Source organism: Falco peregrinus, chromosome 10, assembly GCF_023634155.1.
Source record: "Falco peregrinus isolate bFalPer1 chromosome 10, bFalPer1.pri, whole genome shotgun sequence".
Lineage (NCBI taxonomy): Eukaryota > Metazoa > Chordata > Aves > Falconiformes > Falconidae > Falco > Falco peregrinus.
Window position 1 is genome coordinate 15,990,343 of NC_073730.1, and position 15,254 is coordinate 16,005,596.

Here is a 15,254-nt window from a genome sequence, read left to right on the forward strand (position 1 = left end):
TCGACAACACACATGTGGCCACTTCTTCAGACTGTACTGATTTCAGACAGAGCCAGCCATCCAGGGCATCAGTGTGAGAAAGGGAAGGCTTTTCCTACGCACCTGAGTTCCCTGGCTTATCTTCTAAGCAGGCTGCTGTAAGCAAGCACACTCCTGCTGATGCTCCAAATTCCCCTTTTCTGCTTTGTTCCTTGTCATCTGTTGCAGAAAAGGGTATCCTCTGTTTCAAGTGGATGAAAACATGTGCTCAGCTCCCTGACGTGGTACTTCTGTTCTCTCCTTACACAAACGGGCATGTAACATTGCATACTGTAATAAGCCACTTTCATTTTATAGTACTGCTTAAAAACATATTCTTCTTCATGTGAGTGAATAAAGGCTCATATTGTTATGCTACCTTTCTGTCAGCCCTGACAGCATTACAGACAATAAAATTACTGTCATTACTTAAAATGAACAACTGTACAGAACTTCGTAAATGTATGTATGATAGATACAGCAGCAGCCAGCTTAGCTAAATCTATTTCTAGCAGACTCAGCTTTCCGCTGTGAGAAGGCTGCTGCTGAGAGGCATGTAATGATAAGAATGTGATTATATGCTTAACTTGGATCACTCATGTGGCAACTCAGGACAAAGAGTTTCTGCATTAAGTGAGAATAAACAGTGGTGATAGATTGCCTTCTTGGTTCAGTTTTGTAATGCCGATTATTTTGCAGGTTAGTAGTAATTGCTGCACAGTTTCAGAGCCTCGTAATACACAGGAATGAGCAGGCTTTTGACAGTGCCAGACCCAAAAGTCAGTTGAGTAGTCTTCTAATTATGCAGTATTTACCCACATACAAATAACCATGCTTTCTATAGTCTATGTTTGTCACTGACAGGGAGAGAAGTCCTGGTGTTCATGTTTGAGACAGTAAAACCAAAAAAAAAGAATAACCTGCTGGACAGGACAGAAGCAGGAACTGGCGAGCTGGAAGTTTTTCCACCCCCATCAGGCATGGCGTTACTCACCGTGGCACATGCTCTCTGTGTGCCCATTCCCTTCACTACGAGAAACCATGGCAGGCAGCTGCCCTCCCCTCGCTGCCAGCCTGTGTCCTCCATGGCAGGGCGCCTACAACAGCTCAGGGCACAATGACCAGGACAGATGTGCTGCTGATCTCCTCTTCCTTCCACCTTATGATGAGAAATCTTCCTGCTAGTGAGATCCTTCTGCTTCTTCTGGCATGGGCTCTCATGCAACCCAGATAGCCCCTTTCCATATCCCCACACAGGACCCCGAAGGAACATCTTCCCTGGTGGTTCCTCAGCCTCTAGCTGTAGCTGAATCAGGCAAGTTCATAGGAAGATTTGCCTCAGAGGCGATGTCTTCCAGTAAAATCTGGCCGGACCTGGGAATAAAGACACAGCTGTGTCCACTGCTTCCAGGGCTTTTACAGCCACGTCCTCTCTCATGTGTCCAACTGCAGGGATTGCGCCTGTTTCTCATCTTGTCAAAACGTGTGCCCTATTAGTGACATACTTCAGTGCTTTGCTCCTGTAAGCAGCTCACAGTGTTTCTCCTCCTTACTTGCCCTGGCTCCTCTGTTGATGTTTCCATTCCTCTCCTCCATCCCCTACTCATTTTTGTTACCTGTTCTTCCTCAGAGATGAACTCACTGTCTCATTCCTGCAAACACACAGTTAAGATCTCATTTAAATTAAAATATAGCACCTGAAAAAATATATATCTCTTAATGAACAATCAAGAATATATTAGTAGCATGGCAGCATATTTTCACTCTCTAAAGCTTCCCTTTGTCACTGTAATTAAATCAATAACTTCGAGAACATTCACTAGCACTGCTCTGAGTGCCTTTCTCAGTACACATAATTAAATATTAATGGGTTTAGTGTCTTGTTTAGACTAGCAATTAAGTTATTAATCTGAACTCAAAGAATATTCACAGATCCAGATCAGTTATCCTTGCTGCTGCGTTTTCTTCTATTTTTATTTTCAAATTTTCTACTTTATTACTTCCAGAAATATTTAAATAGCAAAGTACCGACATCATTATATTCACAAAACTATTTCACCAAGAGGTTTAATTAAAAAACGCCTTCCTCTGAACAGAAAAATGTTTTCCCAATGAGATCACAGAAGTGTTAAATTAGTTGTTCAGTAATCACATAACACAATTAAAAAGCTAGTGTAATGAAAGAGGTAGAATGACACATGAGATCTTAAAACCTACTCCTATGAAAAGTACTTGTTATTCCAGGGGAAAAGTTTGTTTTATTGGTTTGGTTTGTTTTTTTTTTGGTTTTGTAAGAGCGCATCCTTGATTAACACAGCTGGCTCTCTCCCCGCTGCCTTCATACCTCACCACCCACTCACACCAAGTGCATGGGTCTCCCCGGAGAGGATACTCAGCCTGCTCTCCTGCCTTTCCGCTTTATTCCTGACACGATCACTGACTCCATAAAGCATCACGGGTGCGACCACACCATCGTGTGTCACCGTCGCAGCTGCCACTGTAGCAGCAGGACCAGGAGCACCGCAGAGCTGCTCCTTCCCCGCTCCGCAGGCTCCGCACCGGAGCAGCAGCGCCCGGCGGCGCACGGCACCGCGCCCGGCGCTCTGCGCTTAGGAAAGGCGACCCCCAGTGGCAAACCCAGGCATAATCGCTATGTTAATCCCAAATTTTCCTAAATGGCTACTACACCGATACTCGGTTTGAATCCAGATTGCATCAAAATTCAAAGGAAAAGGGGCATGGGATATTTGTTAGAGCATCCCTTCCCTAATAACGAAAAGAACAGACAGTTTGAACAGCTCAAAAAGATCCAGTAAGAATGGTGGGTGCCACTCTCTCCCGCTGACCACCCCCCCACCCCCACCCCCCACCCTTTCCATCCAGTCCGTGCTTCCCTCAGCCCCTCCAGGGATCTCGGATTATAACACACCCAGTCATGTCCAGTTTTCAGGCACTGCTGGAAACAAGGCCCCAGTTTACAATCCAGCAGGCAGCAACAAGCACTTATTTACTCATTGTTTGCATGATGGCATTAAAGCCAGTCCAAAACCATATTCCCTTCTCCTGACAAAGTTCTCCTTTAGTCTCAGAAAACTCAGGAGTAGATCAGAATTAGGAGATTTTCACACTGAATGTTAAGCTTCTTACCAGACTTTCTCCCCTCAGTATGCTTCCAACAGAAAAGAGAGCCCTCTTGCTGCCCTGTTAACTGTTAGATTAGGGGTCCTCAAACCACGGCGCGTGGGCCAGATACAGCCCCCCAGGGTCCTCAATCCAGCCCCCGGTATTTACAGAACCCCCCGTCCCCCCTGCCCGGGGTTGGGAGGGGAAACCAAGCAGCCGCAGATGACTGCCTGCCACTGCATCCGCGCGCCGGCCCCCTGGTTAAAAAGCTTGAGGACCCCTGTGTTAGAAGAACAGACCAAGAACCTCAGAGAAGGGACTGAATTCTTCCGGGAGCAATGGAAAATGTGTTACTACTGTGTCATAAGTTGAGTTATGTGACATAAAACGCGTCATAAGTTGAGCTGTAAAAGTTCCGTAAGTTATGTTGAAGTACAAGCTACGTTTGGAGCTGCGATAACACACTATCCATCCCGCAGCAAGGAAGAGAAAGGCGTGGGTAGGAATAGCTGGAATGCAGTGTGTAACTGGGGCTATTTTGGGCTTTATGTTTGGCTTGAAAAGGCAACCCCAAAAGTCTTTTGAGGGAATGATGGCTCTAGAAGTGGCAACAAGCACAAGAAGTCAAACCAAGCCCCAGCTGAGGGGCTGCCTTTCTGTCCCTAGTCTCTCAAGCAGGTCACTATGCTATGTAACAACCTTGGGGACAAGAAAATACACGGTACGGTGCACACAGGAACTACCTGCTGTCTTTCAGACCCACCTACTCACGTACCTCCTACCCCACTGGCATGATGCACCCCAGTACCTCAGAGGAAGCTTATGGAATGAACACCTGAGCACGCAGAGATTTCTGCAACATTGAAGCACCAACCTCAGGGAGCCTTTCCAAAATGCTCTACTATTATAAACACAACTACTATAGCAAAAATAAAATCTACTTCAATTTTTAATTTTTTTAATGATCTAATTAGCATTTACAGGTTAAAAAATAAAAGAATATCAATGTGTAGATTTGACCTTGGCCCTTAATTCCCTACTAAGCTCCAAAAAAATTTGCTAATTAACAAATCTGGCTTTGCAGATCAGTCCCGTTGCAATGTGTAAGACTGCATCTGAGTTTTAAGAAACCTCCTGCACACACCCCTTTCTTTTCCAACATTATCTTCCCAAATGCAGCAGCTTATCAGCCCCTCTATAGATACTTCATTATCTCTGTTTTACTAGGTCTGTCACATTAGCAGCTTCTGACAACTGCCATTTTTAGCTCTGTTGCTTTTGTGCCAATATGTTCCCCCAGCAGAATACACAATAATAAATTAAACAAATAAAGGCTGGCTTATTTTGGGGAGCATCTTCACACTACTTACCTTGGTCCACAATGATCAAAATTATGGGATTCACTACCTGCTTGCACTAAACAGCTCAAAGGAAATAAAGTGTGTATTTGGTTACAGAGAAGAATGTCTCTTCAGTCACACAGACAGAGCGTGTCTTTTCCAGAGCAGTATCCCCCTAACTTTCTATAACCAAGCTTAAAAAATTAGCTTTGATTTGTGCCAAACTGTAAAGTAATTTTAATGCATAAAACTTGCTCTGTCATGGAGGTGGAGTCCCCTATTTCTACCCCAGCAGACCAACCTCAGCAGTCTTAGTTTTGTCTAGACAGCATCGACCTCATTTTTCCAGTTCTGTGCTATTTTGGTGCCGGCATCACATGTGGATACCACTTGTTTCCCAGAATGAGGGATGGGTGGGAAGCAAGGATGTTGGTTTGCGGACAAGTAGAGCAGGGAACGAGGCTGGGCACTACAGCACAAGAGCTCCTTTTGCCAGCACAAGCAATTGTATTGCAAAGGTCAGAGATCGTGATTGTTAAGCCTGGTTTGTGAAAGATACATTCTCGCCTATTTTAAAATGCCAGTTGGATGATTATTCTTGCACTGCTGCATTCATTGTAGGATTATTGGCAAAATGTCTTCAGTTTCCAAAGTCAATCCCCATGGAATTTCACCAGATGTTTAGGCATATTATTTCTATTTAAACCCCAAAGCTGTCATATTTTTCAAATTACTCCCTTAAGACAGCTTCTGTCTGTGATGTCTCAGGCTGCTTGTCATCTGGCTGCTCTGCCTTTGCATACAAGTAAAAAAAAAAAAAAAAATATGCAACAGTTCAAAGATGGCTGAGCAACTTTGAAGGTAGTCTTTTTCTCAGGTTTTAATGTAAAAGACAAATTGCTTTCATAGTAACCTAACTTGGTCACATTTCTGTTTCAAGATGAAACCAGTTTCAAGATGTAACCAGTTTGAATGCACACAACAGGATGTGTTTCATCAAAACACATAAACAAACATATTATATGAACCTGTAATGTGCACAGCCGTTCCGAACTTCCAGGAGAAGTTTAAGGCACCACTAATGAAAATCTGACTGTATTCAGAGCACTAGCAAGACCCTGGTACCACACGTGAAGGGAAAATCAACCAACCCACCCTCTCCCAGAAAGCTGCACATCACTGAGTCATAAAACCAGGAAACCTCTTCCCATGGTCACGGAAGGGACAGGCACAAGCCTACAGGTATCTACAATTAAGAAAGAAGGAAATACCTTATACACAGAAATAAGTGTTTTGAACAGCAGCTTTATAAGCAGAAGTTTGAACTTGCACACTGTTCGCTTCATGACACATCAAAGTTGCTGTTTATTTTTTCTGTAAAATCAAATTAACCTTTCCTCCCTACTGTTTTTCACAGCTGGATTTCAGGTGATAGTTATCATGGATGTTTCTATGGACATCTCTTATCTATAACAACTACATATAAAGTTTTAACAATGGATTTTGAAGTCCTATCTTGATAGCAGGCCATCTTAATGTTTGGGTTTTTTTTCACATTTTTAGACCAGTTCAGAACACCAAGGATTAGGTGACGCACTGGTACCTGTCGAGTGCGCAGAGAGCAGAATCCTGTGGAAGAATCACTAAATTAACTCTTTCTCTCCAGTCCTAAGCCACGGGGTATTTCTTCCTTATAGATTTAAGAAACATGAAGATCGAATCCCCTATTCTGCAGAAGCGTAAGTCATTTGTCAATACTAGATGTGATTTAATTAAAAACCTGTCAAGTAACCATCACAGTAGCACTCCATGCTGCCTTGTTTCTCACTAGTACAGTACAGAGCTAAGAAAGTGGCAATACATCCAGAATTTTCTTATAATACAAGTCACTTTCAAATGGTGCTAAAGTAATCTTGTATTTGGGCTGTCCAGTCAGGTGTGGCTACTCCACACTATTTGTGATACATCTGGGCAAGAAACATCCCTGCAACATGTGTACTGGCTAGGATGCAGTGTAAACTGCCAGCTTTTCCCAGAAGAATTACAAGGGTCAGAGGTAGGTTGGATTTTTGTGCACACTTCCTGCTGTGGTTTTTTTTTTTTTAAGAAAATACATCCATTAAGCCATGAAGCATGCTTTGCACTTGGGATGGAAGGTGACAAGGTTCACAGTGATGTTCTGTTCACCTTGCAGCTTATTCCAGTCTTGTACTAGTCCTGTAGAAAGCACCATCGCCTCCCAAACATAGTCTTCGTCAAGAAAGCTTAATTTTTTCTGAGGGGACAGCTGCCTCGAACTTTAGTAAACTTTTGGAAATACTGGACCAAGGTTACTGAACATCCTCAAATGACGGTGGATTGATTCTCAGAAAGGAGTTTGAATTTGTTGCTCCATGGTTTCAGTGCTACTGTTCCAGGAGCTGATGTTCTCCCTCTACATAAAGAAGAATTGAAGTGTTGAGGCATACAAACCAAGCATTTGGAATGAACTGGGTAGCTGAGAGCCCAGATTTGAACAGCTAACAGGACTTCACACTACTCTGAATACTAAGTATTTAACATCCCATCCCCAACACAGAAGTTCCTTTTTTTTTTTTTTTTCTCTCCAGCTCATCAGCTAAGTTGGATGACATTGATACTTGGCTCAGGAATTTCCTTTCAAAGGGAGCTTTACCCTTTAAGAATGCTACACAATACACTTGTGTACACAACTAACCTAAAAGAAGAAAAAAATTAGTACTAATTAGCATTAGAAAACACTGGTCACAAGAAAAGACCCTTAAAATCAGTTCATTCAAGCATATCTTAGTTTCACTCTTACACTACTAAGCTTCAAGTATCCCGATAGCTGGTATATCTACCACAACAAAGGAAAACCATTTAAAAAATCACAAATACAATCAAGGTGGGAGTGATTATCCTATTTTTCCTCAAAGTACAAAGATTAACGAGCACTCAAAATAAGTATTGATAATGTTAACCTTATGCAGGCCCCACACCCTTGTACAATCAATAAACTTGAAAGGAAATAACGAGGCCTGTGGACAAAGGAGAGGTCAGAATCAGCGCCCACTTAAAACAGATTAAGGCACCTATAATCCAACGGCTCTAAGTACATATTTTCAAGTAGTGAGCTTATGTCTTTTGTTAAGCCTAGAACTGGATGGCATCATTTGTCTGATTCCAGGGTGAATTTCACACAGTACTACAGACTTTATAAACTGAACACAAGTCAATTGGCTCGTTTAGCAACTTGGGATTTGTGGAGTACATATTCACTGTATTGTTACAAAATTCATAATCACATCATCAAGAAACAAAAAGCTCAGATATATTTTATCTTTAGATTTATTATTATTTCAGAGGCACTTAATGTCTTACATTTATATAGCGCCATTTCCCCCTTCAAAACACTTTACAGTATTTACATACAGGAATGTTTCCCACCACTGCTGAAATGCAGCCCTCTGACTATTACCAGTACCATCTTCAAAGCACCAACAGTTTGAGACTGAAAATTTTCATCAGTACTTTGTCTTACCAAGATAGCTCAGAATTCCAATTTACAAACTTCCAACTTGTGCTATTAAAAAGATGTAACAGCTAAAATACAGTATCACAGTGCAATTCTGCAACAGAAATGGAACTTGGATCATTTTAATTAGATTTTTAAACCATCTTTCAATAGACCAAGTCTATCTCAAAATACTTTAATGTAAGGCCTTTTAAGAATATAATTTTGAAACTACATTCTTTTTATACTTTCTTGATAAGCCTCGCTTACAATCAAGCATAGAAGAGTATTTTTCTTTCCTTTTCTTCCAGTATATTTAGAAACACCAAGTCCTGGCCCTAAGGAGACACTAGCATACTCAGTTTCAACAAACTTCATGGCATCTAAAGGCAAACCTATTCCTCCTTGGTTATGGAGTTGGATTTTTAATGTTTTTGTTGTTTTTAGTTTTTAAAATAAATCTGAGTTTATACAAAATTCTGTTATTAACCAATTTAATTGTAGAGTACCTTGGGATTGGCTGCTGGGGTGCTATCTAAGTATGCTGTGTGTGGTTTTGCTTGTCAGCGTTAAAAATACATTGAAGTATCCCAAGTTCACTACTTCACTGCAAAGTCTGCCCTAGTCACAAAGGTAAGAGCAACCTTCTCATTTCAGAATTTTTTTTCTTTGTCTTTAAAGGCTACTAAAACATCCCTTCCTAGAGAAGTTGCATTTGTGCTGAGAACGTTCACCAAAAAAAACCACCCAAACCACCAACAAACCCCAAACAAAAAAAAACCCCACACAACAAACTACCTGGCATCCCTATTTTCACAGTTACAATTAAAAAAAAAAAAAAAGACTACCACCTCACATACGGCATGCTGCTACCTGCTATGTTATGGCTGATGTGAGAATCTGAATGAACAGGAAAAAAAGATTAGTAAAATGGAGATACGTATTTGCCTTCTTGTGGACCAAGCACAAAAATTTATTCTGGTACCTCATTCTCTTGAATGCACTACACTTCAGAGAGGCTTTCTGATTTTCATTGATGCATTATACTATGAATATACTGTGGTCACTGGATTCTTATACCAGGATAGCCATTTGCATTTGAGTACTATGAAAGAATAGTGGTACTGACAGGTATGGGCAAGAACTATGATAAAAGGGAAAATATTAACAGGTAGCAATTTCAACATGAAAGAAGATGACTAATCAAATTGGGTAAAAATTAACAGACAGCAGTGCATCCAAGTACATACACATTTTATAAAAAGTTGGGTTTGTTTTTAATCTAAACCCTTGATAAAAGATGCACAGAGAACAGATTTATTGCATGTTTTATGCATGCCTTCATGTAGTGCATTCCTATATTATATCTTATATGGAACACTAAAAAACTACGAGACCTTCAATGTACAACAGGTATTGTATATTTTTGTTTTAAAGCCTAAACTGCAATTCAGTTTCAGTTATACCTTCCTCTTCCCTGATCACAAAAATCACCTTGCTGCATTTATGTTTCTCAAAGTCACTGAGCAATGACAGTAATCATTTGCATGGAAAAAATGGTTACAGTAAACTATTCAACAAGTTTGGTTTCTTCAAGGGGATTTGGCAGCTGGAACAAGAAAACCAACAAGGACTAATGATCCTTAGGCAACAGCAAGAATCACTGGTGAATAATTTGTATCAGAAATCAAGAAACCTCATGACAAATAAAAGAATAAATGTGAAGGATGAAAGTATCATTTTAGGCTTTCACAGCCTAGAAGGCCAAAGAGGAAATACCATTATCACTCACTTTCAAGCTCAGATCTGAAGAGCAGCTAAACCCACAAGATCATATTTTGTGAAGAGGAAGAAAAGGACAAACTTGGAGAAAGCAACTGCTATATTACGGGACCGAACAGAACAGGACAGATGACAGTCTGCTACTTCACAGATTAGCATTTTTGAGTCCATTCTAATCCCTGCTGATTTCAAGAGAAGAATGATTGGACCCACATTATTTTCTCTGTTTCCTCTTGTGGGAACCACTCATTCCTTCAAAGCTGAAAACATACAAGGAACATATTTTTTCTACAGCCCCCCGCCTTTTGTTAGTCCTTTCCTCCTTCAACCTCCTCTAAACTCTTCATTACCATAGTATTTCTCTGACAGAAAAAGGGCAGCTGAGGTGGAGGATGGATGAAACTCTTGCTAAACCGGGAAAGAACAGGATTGCTGAGCAGCAGAAAATTGCATGGAGAGACTGATGTTAAAAGAGAATGCAAAACTCAGCAAAGAACAAGCTTAATTTTTTTACCAGAAGGAATTAGTTTTGTCTTTTATGTTCAGTCCATCCTTTATCAGCAAGGGTGTATTGGCTACATCACAAGGTTTGGTCAAGGAAAAGGCTCTTTCATTTAGCTGGGCACAGATCTGAAGATGGGATAACGTCCTGCTCCATGTGGGATAACTCAGAAATATGCATAGAACAGAGCAAAAATCCAAGACTGCTTTGCAGGAACAAGAGAGGTAGCAACCCTAATTTTAACAGGGCTTTTCACTGAAGGGAAAGAAGGTCTACAAAAGTCAAATCAGCTGATTTCAAATGGTTTGCATCCCAGGATGAATCAGGTTACAGTGATTTAAGCCCAATTTAATTTAGGCAGGTTTTTAAACCACAAGAATAAGGACATTCTTAGTACATATCAATAATTAAACCAACATATACACAATTAGCAATATCCTACATAATAGTAAATGCTTAACAGCTTGTTTTGGGTTATCCTAGTTAATTTGTTTATAAAACAAGCTGAGCAGTTTTCTTGTACAATGTCTGCCATCCTACACACTTCCTGTAATCATCAGTCTCTAGCAGTTCAGTTCATGAACTTTAAGATCCAAATTCAACTGTGTCTTCAGTTATTTTCTTGAACTCGTAGTTTCCTCTGCCATCCATATGCAAGTAAAACTGAAACAAAAACATACATTATCAACAACCTAAATATCACCAGGTCTATAAAGGCCTAAATAAATTATATTTTAAAGTAGTTTTAATGCAAAATTTTAAACTCAGCTAGCCAGAGGGTAAGCTTCTCCCACCTCACAGTTCATGACATTCAGTAGGCTCTGGAAAAAAGTTAAACCGATTGCTTTGGGTTTCTTTCATATCATCCATCAGTCTGCTAGGAGTCACACCTAGACTTAACACCACCATCTTGGGTTTTGTGACAATATACTTAAGGTACAAATTCATCCTGGTGTATTAATTCAGTACTTTCCCCACACATACAATCTGCCTGCATAAAAAGTAATAACGATAGTGAAATCTTAGTTTGGGAGAAAAGAAGTCCATATATTAAAGATTAACGTTTTTTAAATGCATAGATATATTAGGTATCTTGAAAGCAAAGACTTGATTCTGGTTCAAGGGCTTTTTTGAGGCTAAGATTGAAGACTTTGGTATCTAGCGAGCCTTTCATATTTTTGAGGCTACTTTTACAGATACACTTAAGGATTTTTGGTTATTTTTCCCTTTGTAACTAGAAGTGTGAGAATATTTCAAATAGTGCAACTGGATTATGAAAGTAAAACCTTTTTAAAAAAAACAGAACACAACCTACTAGGATGTAAAGTGGCAACACCTTGAATTGTAAAGTCAATTTAATAGAAAGTATAACAATAAAACCCCTACCACCTACTGATACTCTTAGCAAAAAGCAAAGGCTACATACATCATGATGTTTCCAGAGTGATTTTCTGTGGGAGACAGTGAAGAGAGTGATGCCAACCTACATGAAGAAAAACACACAATAAAGCAGTTATTTTCTCCTGGGTTAGGTGTTATTTATTTTTCAGCAAGATATCAGCTGAAGAACTTAAAGTCATGAACACAAACTTCCTGACTATTATTAACAGTATATATATGTAGCCTTAATATAAGATTTTGTAGGAAAAAAAGAAGCAGGAGGGATTAATCTTTTTTAACTGATTTCACCATTTTTTTTGCTCCTAGTAATATGGCAAAATGTAGAATTAATTGAGCAAAGCAGGTAAGGTAGAAGACAGGTGAAACAATAAATGTAGCAATTGAAAGTAGTCTAACAGCAAAAAAACCAAAGCCACAAAAGCTATTAATGAATTGTAAACTTAAAAGAAACAATTTAAAGGTGAATAATCTTCCTTTGCTTCCTTGTAACTCAGTTAATTTTGGATCCCTAACAGTAGCACCAATTAAAGGACAAAACTACTCTGATAATAAAACGGTAACATTTTTTCTTTCAGCAAGGACAGCTTAACCATGAATTCTATCTTTCAGTAGTAAGTATTAGCCACTTGGCAACAGTAACTCTAAAACAAAAGTACAAATGAACATTCAAGTTCACAGAATAACAAGTATATGCGAGACAGACTTGGAAAATTGTCAGGGTATTGATATTAATGTGATAAAATTAGTTCAAGAAATAACATCCACTCTTCAGCAGAGTCTTCAGCTACTGTCAATTTACTACTACAGAAGGCTCCTTAAGTTCCCACTTCCAAGTTTCAAGCACATATTTCAGTGGTTGCACTGTTTTGCTCCAGTACCATTCTGAGAATACTACTACTCATTAATTAATGTTATTTCAAGCCCATTCTTTCTCAGGTTAGGGGTGTCAAATAGAATCTTGTTGATATTTCACATGGCACTACGTAGAATCTGAAACAGTGAATTTAAGAGGGAAAGGAAACTTCATTTCATGTCAAAATGTTTTCTTAAGAGTGCTCGACTTCCCATATCTCAGAACAGATGGAAATATTAATTTTCAGCCTTTCACTCCTGTTGCCCCGGCCAAAAGAAATGTCTTGAATAACAAGAAAGTATAAAATTTTAGATAATTTTATTTTCACTTGACATTCTAAGAGTTTATCTGGAAAAGTAAGGTTACTTAGCAGTTAGTAAGAGTCCTGTGATATACAGAGGCCACATGTACATCTAAAGTATCCTAAGATTAAAAAACAATTATTGAATTCTAGTGTGCATAAACGGTCCTTGCATGCCCTTTAAGCTTTTTTTTTTATTTTATTTTTAATCTGCATTAGGCATAAGGAAGAGTGAACTCTGTATAAGTTTCCTCTGAACATACAGAGAAATAATCCCCAAACCAAAGAGCTTACCTTCCGGCAGTGGCTGTAAATGTAGCCTTCTACATCAACACTAACAGCACTGGTGCACTCATCCAGAATTGCAAACTGGGGCTTATGATAAAATAACCTTGCCATCTGCAATGCAAAGCAAAAAGCTACTGTGGATACAGAGCTACAACCAATAATGCAGTGTTAAAAGTTAAACTGTGTCCAAAAGTTTACTATGGAGAGGGAATTTCTTTTAAGTTGGCACCCACTGAAGCCTGAAAATCCGAGAGCTATATATTGTCTTTACGTTTTTTTCGAAAAACAATTTTTAGAACTTCTGCTTATATAACTAAAGTGTAAGGTGTTGTAAAAAGGCCAACATTTACAATTAAATTTTGAATACAATAAACAATATTATAGGTTGTTTCCTCAGTATTCAGGTATTTCACATTTTGTGGGTTTCTTCTAACTAAAACATCAATATCTAGTAAACAAAAATCACTTACAACTCAGATTACATTTTCAACCTATGTCCTGTATTTTCTTTTAAAGTATTTATGCTTTTGAGACATACTGCCATTCTCTGTTTTTCTCCCCCGCTGAGTACATCCATCCAATCCTGAACACTATCCCAGCCTCCTTCACGTTCCAAGATTTGCCCGAGCTGGACATTATCCAAGTATTCCTTCAGCACCTTTTATTGAAACAGGAATTAGAAATGGAGATTAAGTGAACTTAAAGAAATGACTGAAAAAAGATTATAAAGGTTATGCCATTATACTGGTATACTATCAACCCTGATTAATATTAAAAACAAACTAAATGCAGTGTTTTAAACAGCAGTTTCAGTATTTCTAAATCTGAAGCATCACTCATCTTAAGCAAAACAAAGGGGTGATGAACTAATTATCATTACCTGGTCAGAAATACCTTTCCTTCTCTGATCTTCTAAAGTATCTGGATAGATAACTTGATCTCTGAGCGTTCCAAGAGTCATATATGGTCTCTGGAGACACAGTTAGAAAAAAAAAGCTATGTCAAATATTTCTAAACACAGCCAAAGTAAGAAGAACAAGAACACTATTGTCAATTAAAGTACTATGCCTCACCTGGGGAACATAGAACAACTTTCCTCTTACAGGTTTTGTTAAACGCCCACCAAACAAAGGCCACAACTGCAAAAAGAAAGAGTTGAAACTTGACCAAAAAAGTCCATTTACAACAGTGCTTCGGATTATCCTCATTTATTTTTTAAAAGTTCCCTTACCTCACCAAGAACACGAAAAAGTGAGCTCTTCCCACACCCATTCGGCCCACAAATTAGTACATTTGCACCAGATCGAACCTAAAAATGCAAAGCCAGCACATTAAAAGGGCAGCGAGAAACTGTCGTTGAAAGATTCTACAAACAGTAAGACAAGCTGGTATCCTTGTAGGCTTGTACACTGTACAACATTACAATGACTCATTTCCACCAATAGTTTTTCCCCCCCCAACAAGTTCAACACCAACTGCAGCTGCAAGAAAACACATTTGTAATAAGAACTTTTTTTTTTAAATAACTTATTGCCTGGTTTTTAAACTAATGAGATGATTAATTTTGTTCAGATTTAAGCATACCATATAAGCACCTCTCCAAATCAGGTTATCTCTGAAATCAACATCTTCACTTAATTCTATACGAATATAATTTTCTATGATATCAAAATCTTACCTCAAAGTTAAGGTCTTGAATCAAAACATCTCCATTAGGTGTCACCAACGGAACGTGATCGAACCTATTTGTATTGCAACATTAAAAAAAGAAAAGAGCAGCTGCTTAAAATCAGCTAATACTGCATGCTTACTCGAAGATTTAAGGAACAGGTCAAGACTTCAGCGGTACTTCATTCAGTCCACTGTCCTAGTTCCCAACTATTAAATAAACAGCAAAGGAAGTTCTTGAACCGAAAGAGGTACCTTAGTGTTTAACAAACATCTGAAGATTTTTTCTCCCTTCTGATATTTGTTTTCTGAATCCTTCTAAGCCTTTGGTCTCCAAAGGATCTTGTGGATGTAAACCTATATTTAAAGATGCACTTAAATCTGCTAGTGGAAGTGCATCCCATTAGTTCCAGGATACTCAATGAATGACCCCCTCTGCTCACCTCCCCTTGCTTTTCTTTTGT

The 15,254-nt window shown here is 39.0% G+C and overlaps 1 protein-coding gene across 4 annotated transcripts in view; it reads right to left on the minus strand.

Moving 5' to 3' along the window:
- Positions 1-7,811: 7,811 nt before the first annotated feature.
- ABCD3 (ATP binding cassette subfamily D member 3) overlaps positions 7,812-15,254 on the minus strand; it is a 32,879-nt gene continuing 25,436 nt past the window's right edge. For all 4 annotated transcript variants that reach the window (XM_055815285.1, XM_055815286.1, XM_013299045.3 and 1 more), the window contains exons 16-23: positions 14,801-14,864; positions 14,354-14,431; positions 14,196-14,261; positions 14,003-14,092; positions 13,661-13,780; positions 13,129-13,233; positions 11,706-11,762; positions 7,812-10,942 (exon numbers count right to left, since the gene is read on the minus strand). In XM_055815285.1, coding sequence (XP_055671260.1) covers positions 10,865-10,942; positions 11,706-11,762; positions 13,129-13,233; positions 13,661-13,780; positions 14,003-14,092; positions 14,196-14,261; positions 14,354-14,431; positions 14,801-14,864 — 658 coding nt within the window. In that variant the 3' untranslated portion in view covers positions 7,812-10,864. The remainder of the gene's footprint in view (positions 10,943-11,705; positions 11,763-13,128; positions 13,234-13,660; positions 13,781-14,002; positions 14,093-14,195; positions 14,262-14,353; positions 14,432-14,800; positions 14,865-15,254) is intronic.